General features: G+C 42.4%; 1 protein-coding gene across 1 annotated transcript in view; it reads right to left on the bottom strand.

Annotated features, from left to right (window-relative positions):
- Positions 1–366: 366 nt before the first annotated feature.
- Positions 367–22055, bottom strand: part of LOC122797931 (zinc finger protein 181-like) — a 161695-nt gene continuing 140006 nt past the window's right edge. Inside the window, exon 6 of the mRNA XM_044066449.1 lies at positions 367–371. Within this exon, the coding sequence (XP_043922384.1) occupies positions 367–371 (5 nt within the window). The remainder of the gene's footprint in view (positions 372–22055) is intronic.

Genomic DNA, 22055 nt, shown 5'->3' with positions numbered 1-22055 from the left:
ATATTTATCGCATTGTTTAAAGCCCAACTTAGCTTTTTCAGACATCTTAATCAACAGTCTTAACCAATATCAACAATAATAACTATTAATGCAACAAACAAATACAAAGAATAACTACTCCTATAGAAAATACAACTTACACAATAACGAAAGGGAGAAAAAGTATCGTAAAAGGGGAGAGGGTATCAGCAATGGTACTAAAAAGTACCAAAAGGTAAGGTGAGGGGAAAGGGAAGTACAAATGATGGTACAAGAAACTACCAAAGGTAGAGGGGTAGGTAAAAAGGTTTAAGAAATAGCAGAAGTTGTTGTTTGTCTTTCGGCTTTTTCCCAGTAAATAGAGAAAAAGAATACAGATAAATTCAGCTATTCTATGAGATAAAACAGTAAAAAAAGAAAGATTTTTTTCACTTAGTTTTGAGAGTAATGGCTTGATACGTCTATCGAGGAATGCAGCAAACTCGATCTGAAAAGACTATGAGAGGGGCATTATGGGTAAGTCTTAGCTTGAGAGTTTTTGGCTGGCGTGAGCTTGGTACTGGCCATTTACAACATCAGATAAACTGTTTAAATTACGTTTTTGGGGCTGGTGAAGTGTATTATAGTGCTTATTACTATGTTTTTATTGGGAAAAGTGACTTGCACCTTGGCCCTGCAAGGCTACAATGCCTTCCACACCTTTAGACCACAAAAGGAACATGTGAAAACCAAAAGATGCAGTGTTTCAATCTATATTAGAGATAAATTCACCATGGCGTTACTCCAGGTCCAGGTTACAGTGGGTAAGACCCCCATTCAAATCCTAGCCAATTATAGATCTCTCTCAATGGGTCATGACACCCATGAAGCCTACTTAAGCAAACTGAAGACAATCCAAATTTTACCAAACACACTGGTTACGGGGGGATTTCAATTATCCCACCATCAACTGGGAAACCTACTCTAGCCCAAACTTGATACCACAAAAGTTCCTTAACTTTGTGAATTCAAATGGCCTGGACAAAATTGTCCACACCCCAACAAGAGGAACAAACATTCTAGATCTGGTCCTCACCAACATGTCAAACAGGTGCATTGCTGCAAATGTCGGACCTTCATTAGTTAAAACTGACCACAAATCAGTCACCTTCGAACTGACACTAACACCAGAACTCACAAAGGGTGAAATCATATTAAAAAACTTACCAAAGAAAACTACCCTCTTACGTGAAGGTATAAATGCATTCCAAGCCCCGCCCCAAGCTGAAAGTACGAACTACGCTGAAGCTTACATTAAAGTCCTGTACAATCACTTGCATAAGTGTATAAACTCAGCTGTACTAGATAGAATCAAAGCCAGAGCCTGAAGTAAAATCAAGCTGACATGGTGGACTTCCAGCATCAACAAAGTCTACAATAAATGCAAAAGGTTGCTGCCCAAGAAAACAAATACAAGGACCCAACAATGGAAAAACACCCTCCTCAGTCTTACCAGGCAAATAAGACAACTTGTCAAATCGTCCAAGAGCTCCTTTGAGAGAAACCTAGCAAGTACTGCCGTGTACAACCATAAGGCCTTTTACTGCTATGCAAGTAACCTAAAAGGTAGGGACCCAAGAATGTGCAGAACTGTAGGGACCCAAGAATGTGCAGAACTGTAGGGGCCCAAGAATGTGCAGAACTGTAGGGACCCAAGAATGTGCAGAACTGTAGGGACCCAAGAATGTGCAGAACTGTAGGGGCCCAAGAATTTGCAGAACTGTAGGGACCCAAGAATGTGCAGAACTGTAGGGACCCAAGAATGTGCAGAACTGTAGGGACCCAAGAATGTGCAGAACTGTAGGGACCCAAGAATGTGCAGAACTGGCGGCCAACGTGATCACACACAATGACCCCATAGAGATAGGTTTGGTGAAACTTTCACTCCCTTGTCCTCTCCTAACTTACAGCAAATCCTTCCCCAAACTCCCCCCTCACCTTACATATCTGAAGAGCAGATCCTCAAAGCCCTGTCCAAGGCAAAGAACATGGCCTATATGGGACCAGATGACATCCCAGGTTGTCTTCAAAATAGGCTAAAACATGAACTAGCATCACCACTAAGTACCCTTTTCAATCATAGGCTAACTACATGGTTTGTTCCTATGGAATGGAGAACAGCTACAGTTATTCCCCTCCACAAAAGTGGCCTAGCAACAGACCCGGGGAATTACAGACCCATAAGCCTGACCAGCCTCTAAGGCCATGCAACGCATCATTATGGACCTCATAAAGACATAGGTGATCTCCAAACCCTGGACCCTATCAAATTTGGCTTCATGAAGGGCAGATCCTGGCTGCTAAATCTGGAGGATTTCTTTGAAATTGTGACCAAAGCCATTGATGAGGGCAAATCTGTGCACACAGCACACCACGACTTGGCAAAGTATTTCAACAGAATCCCACATTCAGGCATTACCGATAAACTTAGCAAACTGAATGTAAATCCCTTCATTGTAAGACGGGCTGCCAACTGGCTCACAAACTGGACACACACTATTAAAGTGAGTGACTCCACATCATCTAGCAGGTCTGTTACCAGGGGGGTGCCACAGGGGTCAGTGCTGGGCCCAATACTGTTTAGTATATACTTTTCAGAAGTTTGGGTCAAAACTAAAGGGTCGTGGCTGATCAACTCTGCAGCTGACTGCAAACTAGGTGCAATCACCGAGTCCCCAAATTATGTCAGTATACTCCAGGATGGTCTTGTGTAAGTCACGGTCTCAAACTGAATGCAAAGAAATGCATCATCATTCCCTTCAGCACAAACAATGTTCCTTCACACTATCAAATCAATAAAAATACCCTAAGTACCCATGAAGAGGTAAGGGATCTGGGATCACAGCTGACCGTGACCTTAACTTCAACCACCATGTGTCTACAATTCTAAGGAAAACTTTCCACATGGCTCCCTTAATTAGTAAAGGCATCACCTCCAGAGCAAAAGGAATTATAACCTCCTATACTCAGCACTTATCCGGCCCATAATTGAGTATAATGCGCCATTCGGTATGTACCATACTAAGCATCAACAGCAATTAGAGAGACCTCATGAGGTTTCTAACAAAGATGATCAAGGGCCTCCAGCATGTGCCTTACATGGAGCAACTAAAATCCCTGTCACTGTACTCAGTATTGTATAGACTTCTTAGGGGAGACTTATGCCTAGCGTACAGAGCAACCCAAGACCCAAACCTAATGAACTTACCAAAAGTAAATGGGTCTAGGGCTACCTGTTTCAGGGACTTAGATATGGTCTGTGACTTAAATAGGACATGCTGGAGGAACAGATTTAGCTCCCATTGACTGCCACATATTTGGAACAGGCTATAAAACCGATGCATGTGAAACACAGCACCTCTATTACACTGTTCAAGAGGAAAAGTACAGTTGTGTACACTTACCATAAATGTAGATGTCCGAGTGTATTCTCTGTTGCAGTCATTACAATTGGGTTATCCTGCTGGCAGGCTACCCTCAGTCAGCCTGAATTCCAAATTCTAGGTACGGCGTCAGTTGCTGTCGCATCTTCCCTGATGTCAGTGCGCCAGGGGTATAAAAGATGCAGCCGACGCCATTTTCTTCAGTTTTTCTTGCCCCAGATGTCAGGTGCCCCCAAAAGGGTAGGCTAAAAATATGTTAATAAAGCATGCGTGTACCAAAGTATATTTTGCCTTCATCTACAAGCAAATACACCACATAGGTTGTATAGGTTAGAGAAGTACAGATAAGTTCCAGCAAAGAGATGGGGGATGGCGGGTGGGTAACCTGGACTGCAACGGTGAATACACTCGAACATCTACATTTATAGTAAGTGTACACAACTGTACTATGTTCTTCATGTTTCACTGTTGCAGTCATTACAATTGGGTTGAATACCAAAGCTATGGTTGGGAGGCTGGAGCTAAATAGCATTAGGAGCGGCTATGAGGCCCTGCAGAATTGCAGTGGCAAAGCCTGCCCTGGATTTAGAGTAGAGTGGTAAATGATAGTGCTTAGTAAAGGTGTGCACTGAACTCCAAGTTGCAGCCTCTAAAATGTCTTTGGCTGGTACTCCCTTGAGGAAGGCTGCTGAAGTGGCTGCTGCTCTGGTTGAATGTGGCCTAATGCCCTCAGGCACTGGCTTGCCATGTTGTGAATAGCAGAAATGAATGCAGTGGCCTATCCACTTTGAAATAGTCTGCTTTGAGATAGCCTTTCCTTGTGATCCTGCAGCATATGCCACTAGTAATTGCTCTGTCTTTCTGAAAGCTTTGGTTCTGTTCAAGTAGAAGCGTAGCTGTCTGTGTATGTCCAAAGAATGCAGAATTCTCTCCCCCTTATTCTGCGGGTTTGGATAAAAGGTAGGCAGATGAATAGTTTGGTTAAGGGCCACACTGGACAGTATCTTAGGCATAAATGTCGGGTTTGTCCTCAGAGAAACCCTGTCTGGATAAAAAATGATGAAAGGTTCCACCGCCATGAGTGCCTGTAGCTCTGAGACTCATCTTGCAGAGGTTATTGCTAGGAGCAGAGCTGTTTTCCAAGATAAAAACTTTATATCAGCTGTAGCGGCTGGCTCAAAAGGACGCAGGATGAGTTTTTCCAAGACATAATTGAGGTCCCATGCAGGTACTGGTGATCTCTTTGGGGGCCTTAGGTTTTTGGCTCCTCTGAGGTACTGCCTTAATAAAGGATGATAAAAGACTGGTGGCTCTGTATTGTAATGAGCCAAAATGGCAGAGGCATGAATTTTAATTGATGAAAAGGATAGCCTTTTGTCCAGCATTTCAGTTAAGTATTGCAAAATCTGAGGAATATTTGGAACAGATATGTCAATTCCTTGTGCCTGGTTCCAAGCACAGAATCTCTTCCATTTTCCAGCATAAGATTTTCTGGTACTAGGCCTCCTGGCCTCCAAAATGACATCCATCACCGCTTTAGTGAGAGGTATGTTTTGTATGACTACATTATCCGCCATGCTGCCAGATTTAAGGTCTTGAGTTGGCTGTGCAGGATCTGATTGTTTTGTTGGGACAGTAGATGAGGAATTTGAGGTAAGGTCCAGGCTGGGCATTGAGACAAGTTCCTTAGGATTGGATACCAGTACTGGTGGGGCCAGTCTGGGGCAATCAGTATCATTTTTGGCTTCTCTTGTCTGACCTGACCTTTAGGAGTACCTTTGGTAGGAGAGGCAGTGGAGGAAAGGCATATACTGCTAAGTTTTTCCAGCCGAAAGATAGGGCATCCACTTTCCATGCTTGTCTGTGATAAGTCCTTGTGCAGAATTTCTTTAGTTGGCAGTTGTGAGGAGAGGCAAATAGATCTATGTCCAGGCGTCCCCATTTCCTTGTTGTCATACTGAATACTTGTGGATCCAATTTCCACTCGTGGGGATCCATGATGTTTCTGCTTAGTTCGTCTGCCAGAGTATTTTTCTTTCTTGGCAGGAATTGTGCCTGCAGGTGTACTTGGTAAGTTAATGCTGTGTCCCACAAAGTCATGGCTAGTCTGCAAAGGGGGTAAGAATGAGTGCCTCCCTGCTTGTTTATATACCACATGACCGTGGTGTTGTCTGTCTTTATCAGTAGTTGTCCCGGATGAAGTAGGTCGTTGAAGGCTGTCAGGGCATTCTGAACAGCTAGCATCTCTTTTTGATTGATATGTAGATGCATTTGGTTTGTGGACCATGTGCCTTGAATACATCTTCCTGCCATGTGGGCCCCCCAGGCATAAACTGATGCATCCGTTGTTAATGTCTGTCTGGCTGGGGGTAAAGTGAATGACTGTCCCTTGTTCTGGTGACAGGCCTTCGCCCACCATCGAAACTCCTGTTGCAGGCAGGGAATGAGGGTAATTATTGTTTCCAGGCTGTGGCAATGCTGAGTCAAAACACTTTTTAGGTACCACTGAAGTTTCCTCATATGCACTCTTGCATATGGAATTAGTAGAATGCAGGATGCCATGAAGCCCAAAGCCAGCAGAATTTTTCTTGAAGATAACTGGGCCTTTGTTGTCAACAGTTTGAAATAGGTAGTCAGTTGCCTTTGTTTGTCTGGCGTGAGATAAGCCATCTGGGCAGTTGTATTTAAGCTTGCACCCAGGAATATTATCTCTTGAGAGGGTACTAGTTTTGATTTCTTTTCGTTGACTGTGTACCCTAGGCATGTTAGTAATCTCTTTACAAATGCCAGATGCCATAGTAGAATGTCCTTGTTTTCTGCTTGACTGAGGCAGTCATCCAAGTAAGGATATATTTGTACTCCTCTTTGTCTGCAGAATGCAATTACTGCTGCCAGGCACTTTGTGAAGACCCTGGGCACAGTAGATAAGCCAAAGGGCAGTGCAGAGAATTGGTAGTGCATTGAACCAGCTTTGAAACTGAGGTATCTTCTGCATGTTTGTCTGATTGGGACATGCAGGTATGCCTCTTTTAGGTCTAAAGTCACGAGCCAAGTCTTCTTGCCCAGCATGGGCAGAAGCTGCTGTAGAGTCAACATTTTGAATTTTGGTATATCCAGATACGTGTTTAGAGTAGATAGATCCAGTATTGGTCTCCAGGCTTTGTCCTTTCTGGGTACCAGGAACAGTCTTGAATAAAATCCTTGTCCCTGCTCTTGCTCTGGTACTTGTTGAATGGCCCTCATGTCCATGAGGGATGAGACTTGTTTTTGTGCCTATGCCAATTGATTTTTTGGCAGGTCTGGCCAACCGTTTGCCCTTGGCAGGGTATGAAAGTGGAACTTGTAGCCTTGTGACACTATGTCTAAGACCCATTTGTCCTGGGTTATTATGTGCTAATTTTGAGAAAAAAGTGCTAGTTTTCCCCCTAAAGGTGCTGCCAGAAGATAAGTGCTTGGCGCAGGCAGGGGGAAGTCATTGGAATTGTTTCCTGTGTGTCTTCTCCATTTTTGGAGGTGGAAGCACCCCATTGTTTAGACCTGTACAAACCTTGGGGCTGGGATCTGCCTTTAGGGCATCTGTATCTGCCCCTCGTGGCCTGTCTGACACTGGAAAGGACCAATTCTTTGTAGGCCGGTGTCTGCTAAATCTTGGAGGCTGTACCTGTAAGAAATCCTTGACTGTTTGCATAGATTTAGCTTTGTCCTCCATTTTCTTTAACACCTCTTCTGCTTTAACACCAAACAAGGTATCATGCTGTAATGGAGCATCTAATAATTTTGCTTTAACATGATCAGGTAGATTTTGTTCCTTTTGTTCCTTGCTTAAGCATGCATGCCTCCTAATGACAGAACCCGTAACAGCAGGAGACCTCCAGAGAATCAAAACCACATTGCAAAGTATGCTTCCCAGCTTGTTCAGCTGCATGCAATAAATCCTGCATTTCTTTGTTTTCTGCACATTCAGAATTTATCAACATTTTCTGTTTAAGCAGTGACATAATATACTGCTGACATTTGAGCATATGAAACTGACAATTTAAAGCCCTTATAGCCAAGGTAGCAGAAGTGTAAATCTTTTTTCCCCATCTGTCCAGTGTCCTAGAATCCCTGTCAGAGGGGGTAGGATTTTTTGCAATGGAAGCCTTAACCCCTCTGGTATCCTGAGAGATAGTTTCTGGGTCAGCAGCAGGGTTTTTGAAAAGGAATTTATGAGAGTCAGGAACCCTGTAGTATCTGTCTGGCTTAACAGGAGCTGGAGGTAAGGAGTCAGGGGTCAGACTGGACTCTGAAAAAACATCATCTACAATGTCTAACACAGGTGGAATAGCTAGGGGCCTGTGTTGTGGTAGTAAAAGGATGTCTCTGAGCCTTTTCTTAGATTCTGAATAATCTTGGCTCTCCCAGTGGAAATGCTCCCTCATGGTATGCAAAGTTTTCCCAAAAGAGTAATCCTCAGGAGGAAAGGCTGAAGGGATAGATTCTTCAGCATCAGAATCCTCATAGGGAGGAAGACAGTATTCCTGATCAGCAGAGGAATCAGATGAAATGGAAACCTGATCTGAAGATTCATATTCTGTCTCTTGCCTAGGCCTCTTATCAGGAGGGGGATGGGAACCCCTGATCAAAGTAATTAAGTCTTCTGCCATTTTCAGCATCTGTTTTTTGGGCATGGAGGTCTGTCCATGAGGCTGTTGTACTTGTTTCTTTGTCTTTAAAGGTGCTTTAGTCTTTGCCTTTGAAGCTGAAGTTGTTTTAACATATAATTGAGTAGGTCTGAAAACACCCTCAGAAGCAGATGCCTGCTCAGCGGCTCCAGACCCATCTGAGGGAATAGTCTCCAAAGGTCCAATACCTTGAGTTTCCAGTGGCCTGGTCGATTCCATGTGGGAGTCGGTAGCGGCCTGCAGGTCTAAAGTAGCGGTCGTCAGGGGCTGCGAAGGTGCCTCACTGAGAACCGGTTAACCGTTGACTGGCTTAGAAGAAGCCTCGTCGTCGGTTTTGGACCTTGGATGCCTGTCCTTTTCTTTTTCTTTGCATTTCTTGTGAATTCCGGTAGTCGGATAGCCGACATCGTATAATTAAATCTTCTGCCAAAATAGTGAAATGCAAAATCATACCGACGCTTAATAGTGCGTTGGTTAATTCTAGCGCAAAACCGACAACTAGCAACGTCGTGGTCAGGGCCTAGGCAAGAAATACAGTAAGAATGAAAGTCCTTATGAGGTATTTGCTTCCCACAAGAAATACAATTATTAACTTTTTCTGACATCGGTCTGGAGCAAGATAAAAGTTTCCCCAATGAGGTACTTAGCTTTTAATGAAGACTTTGGATCTGAAATTCGAACACAAAAATCTCAGGAGTCGGCCGACTGGCACTTGTGAACTGCTTTTGTTTTGGCCACCGCGCGGCAAGAAAGACTGAAGAAAATGGCTTCGGCTGCATCTTTTATACCCCTGGCGCACTGATGTCAGGAAAGAGGTAACAGCAACTGATGCCGGACCTAGACTTTTAATTCAGGCCGACTGAGGGTAGCCTGCCAGTAGGATAACCCAATTGTAATGACTGCAACAGTGAAACATGAAGAACATCTGGATGAGTGGATGGGGCACTGTAAATTCTTACTGGGGATAGTGCCCACAATCCTCCTGGACATGAGCAGTCATCACTAAATACAACCTTGGGTATTACTAGTACATCTATTTTACATCTATAGTATTACATTGGGTTGAAATGGCTAGGCTTAAAATGACCTCAAGGTCGATAGCCTAGTAATCTCCTATGATCCAATGATTTAAAAATTTTGCTGGCTTGTGCAGCTTAGTTTCCCTTTGAAAGAGGTACCATTTTTGGCTTGACCGTGCAACAAACTACCGCTACCACAGTCAGTCCTTCTTTCAGCCATAAAAAGAAAAAATTAACTAAATAGCGTTTGCCAGCACAACAAGCTAGCAATTTGCCTCAACAATATTTGGGTGACTTTGCAGTGGCCAGCACTGGTTCCTCAGATCATTGATCTTTTTCCCTGGATCCCTCTGATGTTGTCCATGCAGCCACTATGGACCAGGGGATAGCCATATCTTCTGTGGCTTATGGGGTCCCCTTAGTGGGCAAGGTAGAGCCACTCTTGTCAGACTTTAATTGGTCTTGGGATAAGGGCAGGAAATGTGACCCTGCTTAGCCAAAATGCTGTGTCTATCCCTGGGGAAGCTGCTGCTGCCATTAATAAATGTAAAAGAAAAAGGTACTCTTCTTTCCCTGAAAAGATTCAAGAAAATGAATCTGCAGAGGAATGAGATAGGACAGCTACAGGTTTTTCTCATAAGATTTCTGATTCAGACTCAGATGAGAGCATGGTGTCTGAATCACCTGTGAGGGATACTGTTATAACTGGAAATTCCAGAACCTCCTCATAGGCCCCTAGTTCTGTGAGCATTGCAAGATGTGTTTGTCACAGCCTGTGCTGTCTCCTTCCATCCCCCAATGCTGTCAGCATTGCAGGATGTGTTTGTCACAAGGTGTGGTCCCTCCTCCCATCCCCAAGTGCTGTCAGCATTGGAGGATGTGTTTGTCATAGCCTTTGGTCCCTCCTCCCATCCCCCAGTGCTATCAGAATTGGAGGATGTGGTTGTCACAGCCTGTGGTCCCACCTCCCATCCCCCCATGCTGTCAACATTTGAAGATGTGTTTGTCACAGCCTGTGGACCCTCCTCCCATCCCCCCCAGTGCTGTCAGTATTGGAGGATGCATTTGTCACAGCTTGTGGGCCCTCCTCCCATCCCCCAATGCTATCAGTATTATAGGATGAACTGTTTGTCACAGCCTATGGTCCCACCTCCCATCACCCCCAGTGCTCTCAGCATTGGAGGATGTGTTTGTCATGCCTGTGGTCCCTTCTCCCATCCCCGGTGCTGTCCACATTGGAGAATGTGTATGTCACAGCCTGTTGCAGATCAGTTCTGCACCCTCCTTTCCTACACCAGTACACAATAGTACCGAAGTCCAGGATGCTTTCAATTCACAGCCTGTTACCCCGTCTCCCTCATTTGAGTTTTTGGTAAACTTAGGTTTAAAAGATGCTAATCATCGCATTCCTGTCCATCTAGACTTCAGATATTCCTTGCCTATATAGCATGAACATTTGCATGTGCTTTTTAGGTATTGTGTTAGTTTATTCTGAAACTACTTGTAGTCTGTAATCTGACTTGTGCTGGAAAAAGATTCCAGTTAGCTGGTACGCTGGACTGAAACTCTTCTCACTGGTGACTTGTCTAAACATTGGACAAGTTAATGTTAGGGAGCCACTGTTCTGATTTCTGAGACAGTCTGAGAATGATACAATTCAGAGTCTGTTTTTAGTGACAGGTAGATGATATAATTTAGGAGTTTAAGGGTAAGGATATGAGAAAAGTAGATCTTGCTGTAGTTAGCCATTTTTAATGTAAGACAGTGATACTCTCTCTAACCGTGGTGACAGGTTAATGAATCTGCATATCATGTTTATTAATATTTGAATTCCAGTTGTATTATACATAGATTTTAGGGTGGCAATCAGAAGGGCATATTTATGCCTAGGGATGAATATGTAAGTCTTTACTTTGGCCTCTATCTTGAATTGCATATTTCACAGAAATATGTGCAATGCCTGCTTGTCTTCTGAATTTGCCATTTGTACAATATCAGTCATCAGACCATTGTATATCTGTATATGACCCATGTATTTCAAACTTACCATACTTATTTTACATTTTCCTTACCGTGTCTTATTTTATTCAGACACTTGATGCATTAATTGTGATGCTCTTTTTTAGCAAATTATACTCATTTACGTATCATTAGCTGTAGTTGGAATACCTTTAATGACTTCAGTTACTTGTACAACTGTTTGATATGCTTTTGATACTGATGAAATACCAAAGAAATGTAGAGGAAATCAATATCTTCCTAATGGAGAATGAAGTGCACAGAAGTTGAAGATCTTTTTTGAATTAGCTTTGACAGAAATCTTGGTTTACATCTAGTCCTAAAAGTGACTAGGCATGTGGCACTGTTGATATCAGGTAAACAATGCTCTCTTTTAGCAAATGTACTCGGACCTTGTGAAATCAGTACAAATGCAAACCATATCTTGTTTTGCAACAGTAACCACAATACTCACCATTCCTCTAGCTTCTGTTGCATGGAGATAAAAGCACTTATATAAACGAGAAGTTTGATTTACCATACAGCTGTGTTTTTGGTTTAATGTGTAAGATTTTTATGCTTCTCTGTGTGATTAGTAAATAAATCGGGCATTGTTACTTTGGCTTTTAAATATTTTAACATTTTAAGGTTTTTCTTAGTTTGAGTGTATGGGTGTGTGTGTGTGTGTGTGTGTGTGTGTGTGTGTGTGTGTGTGTGGGTGTGTGAGGGTGGGGGTTTATTTATACATATTTACACATATTTATATTTATATTTATATACATTTATATCTTGATGTTAAGAATGAATTATGAGTGTTTTAGTGTGTGCACACCCACAATTTTACATGCATTCACATGCACACAATATTTTATGGCAAGGATGAGGAACAGAGTGTGGCAATATTGACTTATTTACTCATTGTGGTAGTAAGCTATTTTTATATGCTTATCATTGATTTAATGTATTTAATTAAAACTGTTTGATTATTTAATTGATGTTAAATGGTATAAATGTGATTGCAAGCTGTTTTTAAAATTTGTCTGAGGAAGGAGGGACATTGAGCTCTCCGAAAGCGTTTTTGGTGCTTACGTTATCTATTAAACTCCGTTTGCCTTGGATTTGGCTGCTGGTGCTCGTTTTTGTGGTTTTTACTTTGGCTTTTATTCTTTACCAAAAGTATATAAACTAAAACTAGTCTTTCTTGTCATCAAGCAACCATCAACAGTACAATAACTGATACAGCCAGTTAAAGGACATACTGGAGAGGCAGCTAGTTAATTAAAGGACATACTGGAGAGAATTATCAAATTAAGTTATAGATTTCAATACAATCAGGCTAGCAGTTGCCATAGGTCAGCACTAAGTGTTGGGATAAGAAAACACCTATGCAGCTCCTTAAAATGTACTACCAGGTGAAATCTACACCCATCTACAAAATAACTGCTGCCAAGAAAAAGCCAAAGACAAAGCCAGCATGAAGAAAGTTAAACACCTGGAACACAAAAGCACAAGTACTAACCATCTACATAGTCAGCACCAAGAAGGATAACCATCTGGAACACACCACCACATGTACTAACCAGTTACATAGTCAGCACTAAGAAGGATAGCCACCTGGAACACAACACCACATGTACTAACCAGTTACATAGTCAGCACTAAGAAGGATAGCCACCTGGAACAAAACACCACATTTACTAACCATCTACATAGTCAGCACTAAGAAGGATAACCATCTGGAACACAACACCACATGTACTAACCATTTACACAGCCAGCACTAAGAAGGATAACCACCTGGAAAAAAAACATATACACTAACCATCTACACAGCCAGCACTAAGAAAGATAACAACATGGAACACAACACCACATGTACTAACCATCTGCACAGACGGCCCAAAGAGGAACACAAAACCACATGTACTAATCATCTACACGGCCAGCAATAACAAGGATAACCACCTGGAACACAACACCACCTGTACTATCTACACAGCCAGCACTAACACAACACAACATGTACTAATCATCTACACAGTCAGCACTAAGAAGGATAACCACCTGGAACACACCATCGCATATACTAACCATCTACATAGTCAGCACTAACCACACATACTAGCCAACTGCACAGCCGGCACAAAGAAGTATAACCACCTGGAAAAAAAACACCACATACACTAACCATCTACACAGCCAGCACCAAAACCAACCACCTGGAACACAAAACCACAAGTACTAACCATCTACATAGCACTAAGAAGGATAACCACCTGAAATACAACAGCACATGTACTAACAATCTACATAGGCACCACTAAGAAGGATAACCACCTGGAACACAACACCACATGTACTAACCATCTACACAGCCAGCACTAAGAAGGATAACCACCTGAAACACAACACCACATGTACTAACCATCTACATAGGCATCACTAAGAAGGATAACCACCTGGAACACAACACCACATGTACTAACCATCTACATAGGCATCACTAAGAAGGATAACCACCTGGAACACAACACCACATGTACTAACCATCTACATAATCAGCACTAAGAAGGACAACCATTGAGAACACAAAATCACATAAACTATCCATCTACACAGCCGGCACTAAGCAGGATAACCCCCTGGAAAACACCACATACACTAACCATATACACAGTCAGCACTAAGAAGGATTACCACCAGGAACACAAAACCACATACACTAACCATCTACACAGCCAGCAGTAAAAAGGATAACCACCTGGAACACAACACCACATTTACCAACGATCTACACAGTCAGCATTAAGAAGGAAAACAACCGGGAACACAACACGCCATACACTAACCATCTATACAACCGGCACTAAGAAGGAAAAACACCTGGAACACAGAACCACATTTACTAACCATCTACATAGCCAGCACTAAGAAGGATAACCACATGGAACACAGAACCACATTTACTAACCATCTACACAGCCAGCACTAAGAAGGATAACCACATGGAACACAGAACCACATTTACTAACCATCTACACAGCCAGCACTAAGAAGGATAACCATCTTGAACACAAAACCACATGTACTAACCATCTACATAGTCAGCACTAAGAAGGATAACCACCTGGAATACAACACCACATTTACTAACCATCTACACAGCCAGCACTAAGAAGGATAACCACCTGGAACACAACACCACATGTACTAACCATTTACATAGCCAGGTCTAAGAAGGATAATAACCTGGGTCACAACACCACATGTACTAACCATCTACATAGTCAGCACTGAGAAGGATAACCACCTGAAAAACAACACCTCATTTACTAACCATCTACACAGCCAGCACTAAGAAGGGTAACCACCTGGAACACAAAATCACATACACTAACCATCTACACAGACAGCACTAAGAAGGATAACCACCTGGAACACAAATCCACATGTACTAACCAACTACACAGCCAGCACTAAGAAGCATAACCACCTGGAACACAACACCCCAGGTACTAACCATCTACATAGTCAGCACTGAGAAGGATAACCACCTGGAACACAACACCACATGTACTAACAATCTACACAGACAGCACTAAGAAGGATAACCACCTGGAACACAAATCCACATATACTAACCACCTACACAGCCAACACAAAGAAGGATAACCACTTGGAACAAAACACCACATGTACTAAATATCTACATAGTCAGCACTAAGAAGGATAACCATCTGGAACACAAAAAACACATACACTAACCATCTACACAGCCGACACTGAGAAGGATAGCCACCTGGAACACAACACCACATACACTAATCATCTACAGAGCAGGCACTAAGAAGGATAATCACATGGAACACAAAACCACAAGTACAAACCATCCACATAGCAGTAAGAATGATAATAACCTGGAACACAACACCACATACACTAACCATATACATAGTCATCACTAAGAAGGATAACCACCTCGAACATAAAACCACATACACTAACCCATCTACACAGCCGGCACTAAAAAGGATAACCACCTGAAACACAACATCACATGTACTAACCATCTACATAGTCAGCACTAAGAAGGATAACCACCTGGAACACAACACCACATACACTAACCATATACACAGTCAGCACTAAGAAGGATAACCACTTGGAATACAAAATCACATCAACTAACCATCTACACAGCCAGCACTAAGAAGGATAACCCTGTGGAACACAACATCGCATACACTAACCATATACACAGTCAGCACTAAGAAGGATAACCACCTCGAACACAAAACCACATACACTAACCATCTATACAGCCAGCACTAAGAAGGATAACCACCTAGAACAGAAAATCTCATGTACTAACCATCTACATTGTCAGCACTAACAAGGATAACCACCTGGAACACAACACCACATATACTAACCATCTACATTGTCAGCACTAAGAAGGATAACCACTGGAACACAACACCACATGTACTAACCATATACACAGTCAGCACTAAGAAGGATAACCATCTGGAACACAACACCACATGTACTAAACAGTTACATAGTCAGCACTAAGAAGGATAACCATCTGGAACATAACACCACATGTACTAACCATCTACATAGTCAGCACTAAGAAGGATAACCATCTGGAACACAACACCACATGCACTAACCAGTTACATAGTCAGCACTAAGAAGGATAACCATCTGGAACACAACACCACATGTACTAACCAGTTACATAGTCAGCACTACAAAGGATAACCATCTGGAACATAACACCACATGTACTAACCATCTACATAGTCAGCACTAAGAAGGATAACCATCTGGAACACAACACCACATGCACTAACCAGTTACATAGTCAGCACTAAGAAGGATAACCATCTGGAACATAACACCACATGTACTAACCATCTACATAGTCAGCACTAAGAAGGATAACCACCTGGAACACAACACCACATATACTAACCATTTACACAGCCAGCACTAAGAAGGATAACTACCTGGAAAAAAAAACATATACACTAGCCATCTACACAGCCAGCACTAAGAAAGATAACAACATGGAACACAACACCACATGTACTAACCATCTGCACAGACGGCCCAAAGAGGAACACAAAACCACATGTACTAATCATCTACACGGCCAGCAATAACAAGGATAACCACCTGGAACACAACACCACCTGTACTATCTACACAGCCAGCACTAACACAACACAACATGTACTAATCATCTACATAGTCAGCACTAAGAAGGATAACCACCTGGAACACACCATCACATATACTAACCATCTACATAGTCAGCACTAACCACATGTACTAGCCAACTGCACAGCTGGCACCAAGAAGTATAACCACCTGGAAAAAAAACACCACATACACTAACCATCTACACAGCCAGCACCAAAACCAACCACCTGGAACACAAAACCACAAGTACTAACCATCTACATAGCACTAAGAAGGATAACCACCTGAAACACAACACCACATGTACTAAACATCTACATAATCAGCACTGAGAAGGACAACCATTGAGAACACAAAATCACATAAACTATCCATCTACACAGCCGGCACTAAGCAGGATAACCCCCTGGAAAACACCACATACACTAACCAACCATATACACAGTCAGCACTAACAAGGACAACCACCTGAAACACAAAACCACATACATTAACCATCTACACAGCCAGCAGTAAGAAGGATAACCACCTGGAACACAACACCACATTTACCAACGATCTACACAGTCAGCATTAAGAAGGAAAACAACCGGGAACACAACATGCCATACACTAACCATCTATACAACCGGCACTAAGAAGGAAAAACACCTGGAACACAGAACCACATTTACTAACCATCTACACAGCCAGCACTAAGAAGGATAACCATCTTGAACACAAAACCACATGTACTAACCATCTACATAGTCAGCACTAAGAAGGATAACCACTTGGAATACAAAATCACATCAACTAACCATCTACACAGCCAGCACTAAGAAGGATAACCCCGTGGAACACAACATCACATACACTAACCATATACACAGTCAGCACTAAGAAGGATAACCACCTCGAACATAAAACCACATACACTAACCCATCTACACAGCCGGCACTAAAAAGGATAACCACCTGAAACACAACATCACATGTACTAACCATCTACATAGGCACCACTAAGAAGCATAACCACCTGGAACACAACACCACATGTACTAACCATCTACATAGTCAGCACTAAGAAGGATAACCACCGGGAACACAACACCACATGTACTAACCATCTACACAGTCAGCACTAAGAAGGATAACCACCTGGAACACAAATCCACATGTACTAACCATCTACATAGTCAGCACTACGAAGGATAACCACCTGGAACACAAATCCACATATACTAACCACCTACACAGCCAACACAAAGGAGGATAACCACTTGGAACAAAACACCACATGTACTAAATATCTACATAGTCAGCACTAAGAAGGATAACCATCTGGAACACAAAAAACACATACACTAATCATCTACAGAGCAGGCACTAAGAAGGATAATCACATGGAACACAAAACCACAAGTACAAACCATCCACATAGCAGTAAGAATGATAATAACCTGGAACATAACACCACATACACTAACCATATACATAGTCATCACTAAGAAGGATAACCACCTCGAACATAAAACCACATACACTAACCATATACACAGTCAGCACTAAAAAGGATAACCACCTGAAACACAACATCACATGTACTAACCATCTACATAGGCACCACTAAGAAGCATAACCACCTGGAACACAACACCACATGTACTAACCATCTACATAGTCAGCACTAAGAAGGATAACCACCGGGAACAAAACACCACATGTACTAACCATATACATAGTCAGCACTAAGAAGGATAACCATCTGGAACACAACACCACATGTACTAACCATATACATAGTCAGCACTAAGAAGGATAACCATCTGGAACACAACACCACATGTACTAACCAGTTACATAGTCAGCACTAAGAAGGATAACCATCTGGAACACAACACCACATGTACTAACCATCTACATAGTCAGCACTAAGAAGGATAACCATCTGGAACACAACACCACATGTACTAACCAGTTACATAGTCAGCACTAAGAAGGATAACCATCTGGAACAAAACACCACATTTACTAACCATCTACACAGCCGGTACTAAGAAGGATAACCACCTGGAACACAACACCACATGTACTAACCATTTACACAGCCAGCACTAAGAAGGATAACCACCTGGAAAAAAACATATACACTAACCATCTACACAGCCAGCATTAAGAAAGATAACAACATGGAACACAACACCACATGTACTAACCATCTGCACAGACGGCCCAAAGAGGAGCACAAAACCACATGTACTAATCATCTACACGGCCAGCAATAACAAGGATAACCACCTGGAACACAACACCACCTGTACTATCTACACAGCCAGCACTAACACAACACAACATGTACTAATCATCTACATAGTCAGCACTAAGAAGGATAACCACCTGGAACACACCATCGCATATACTAACCATCTACATAGTCAGCACTAACCACATGTACTAGCCAACTGCACAGCCGGCACCAAGAAGTATAACCACCTGGAAAAAAACCACCACATACACTAACCATCTACACAGCCAGCACCAAAACCAACCACCTGGAACACAAAACCACAAGTACTAACCATCTACATAGCACTAAGAAGGATAACCACCTGAAACACAACAGCACATGTACTAACAATCTACATAGGCACCACTAAGAAGGATAACCACCTGGAACACAACACCACATGTACTAACCATCTACACAGCCAGCACTAAGAAGGATAACCACCTGAAACACAACACCACATGTACTAACCATCTACATAGGCATCACTAAGAAGGATAACCACCTGGAACACAACACCACATGTACTAACCATCTACATAATCAGCACTAAGAAGGACAACCATTGAGAACACAAAATCACATAAACTATCCATCTACACAGCCGGCACTAAGCAGAATAACCCCCTGGAAAACACCACATACACTAACCAACCATATACACAGTCAGCACTAAGAAGGATAACCACCTCGAACACAAAACCACATACACTAACCATCTATACAGCCAGCACTAAGAAGGATAACCACCTAGAACAGAAAATCTCATGTACTAACCATCTGCATTGTCAGCACTAAGAAGGATAACCACCTGGAACAAAACACCACATTTACTAACCATCTACACAGCTGGCACTAAGAAGGATAACCACCTGGAACACAACACCACATGTACTAACCATCTACACAGCCAGCATTAAGAAGGATAACCACCTGGAATACAACACCCCAGGTACTAACCATATACATAGTCAGCACTAAGAAAGATAGCCACCTGGAACAAAACACCACATTTACTAACCATCTACACAGCTGGCACTAAGAAGGATAACCACCTGGAACACAACACCACATGTACTAACCATCTACACAGCCAGCACTAAGAAGGATAACCATCTGGAACACAACACCACATGTACTAACCAGTTACATAGTCAGCACTAAGAAAGATAGCCACCTGGAACAAAACACCACATTTACTAACCATCTACACAGCCGGTACTAAGAAGGATAACCACCTGGAACACAACACCACATGTACTAACCATTTACACAGCCAGCACTAAGAAGGATAACCACCTGGAAAAAAACATATACATTAACCATCTACACAGCCAGCACTAAGAAAGATAACAACATGGAACACAACACCACATGTACTAACCATCTGCACAGACGGCCCAAAGAGGAGCACAAAACCACATGTACTAATCATCTACACGGCCAGCAATAACAAGGATAACCACCTGGAACACAACACCATCTGTACTATCTACACAGCCAGCACTAACACAACACAACATGTACTAATCATCTACATAGTCAGCACTAAGAAGGATGACCACCTGGAACACACCATCGCATATACTAACCATCTACATAGTCAGCACTAACCACATGTACTAGCCAACTGCACAGCCGGCACCAAGAAGTATAACCACCTGGAAAAAAACCACCACATACACTAACCATCTACACAGCCAGCACCAAAACCAACCACCTGGAACACAAAACCACAAATACTAACCATCTACATAGCACTAAGAAGGATAACCACCTGAAACACAACAGCACATGGACTAACAATCTACATAGGCACCACTAAGAAGGATAACCACCTGGAACACAAAACCACATACACTAACCATCTACACAGCCGGCACTAAAAAGGATAACCACCTGAAACACAACATCACATGTACTAACCATCTACATAGGCACCACTAAGAAGGATAACCACCTGGAACACAACACCACATGCACTAACCATCTACATAAATCAGCACTAAGAAGGATAACCACTTGGAATACAAAATCACATCAACTAACCATCTACACAGCCAGCACTAAGAAGGATAACCCCGTGGAACACAACATCGCATACACTAACCATATACACAGTCAGCACTTAGAAGGATAACCACCTCGAACACAAAACCACATACACTAACCATCTATATAGCCAGCACTAAGAAGGATAGCCACCTGGAACAGAAAATCTCATGTACTAACCATCTACATTGTCAACACTAAGAAGGATAACCACCTGGAACACAACACCACATGTACTAACCATATACACAGCCAGCACTAAGAAGGATAACAACCTGCAACACAACACCACATGTACTAACCATCTATATGGCCAGCATTAAGAAGGATAACCACCTGGGGCAGAAAACCACATGTACTAACCATCTACATAGTCAGCACTAACAAGGATAACCACCTGGAACACAAAATCACATACACTAACCATCTACACAATCAGCACTAACAGGGATAACCACCTGGAACACAACACCTCAGGTACTAACCATCTACATAGCACTAAGAAGGATAACCACCTGGGGCAGAACACCACATACACTAACTACCTACACAGCCAGCACTAAGAAGGATAATCACCTGGAACACAACACCACATTTACTAACAATCTACATATTCAGCACTAAAAAGGATAACCACCTGGAAAAAAAATCCACATGTACTAACCATCTACACAGCAGCACGAAGAAGGATAACCACTTGGAACACAACATCACATGTACTAACCATCTACATATTCAGCACTAAGAAGGATAACCACCAGGAACACAACAACACATGTACTAATCATCTACACAACCAGCACTAAGAAGGATAACCACATGAAAAAAAAAAACACATACACTAACCATCTGCACAGCCGGCCCAAACAGGAACACAAAACCACATGTACTAACTATCTACACAGCCAGCACTAACACAACACCACATGTACTAACCATCAACATAATCAGCACTAAAAAGGATAACCACCGGGAACACAACACCACATGTACTAACCATCTACAAAGTCAGCACTAAGAAGGATAACCGCCTGGAACACACCATCACACATACTAACCATCTACATAGTCAGCACTAACCACATGTACTAACCATCTACAGAGCCGGCACCAAGAAGGATAACCACCTGGAACACAGCATCACATGTACTAACCATCTTCACAGCCATCACTAAGAAGGATTACCAACTGGAACACAGAGCCACATGTACTAGCCATCTACAGAGCCGACATTAAGAAGGATAACCACCTGGAACACAAGAGCACAACACCACATGTACTAACCATCTAAAAAGTCAGCACTAAGAAGGATAACCACCTGAAACACAACATCACATATACTAACCATCTACATAGTCAGCACTAAGAAGGATAACCACCTGGAATACAAAACCACATACACTAACCATCTACAAAGCCAGCACAAACGATAACCACCTGG

Source organism: Protopterus annectens, chromosome 3.part1, assembly GCF_019279795.1.
Source record: "Protopterus annectens isolate FY-2018-M chromosome 3.part1, PAN1.0, whole genome shotgun sequence".
Taxonomy (NCBI): Eukaryota; Metazoa; Chordata; order Ceratodontiformes; family Protopteridae; genus Protopterus; species Protopterus annectens.
This window is presented reverse-complemented; position numbering and strand designations above follow the sequence as displayed.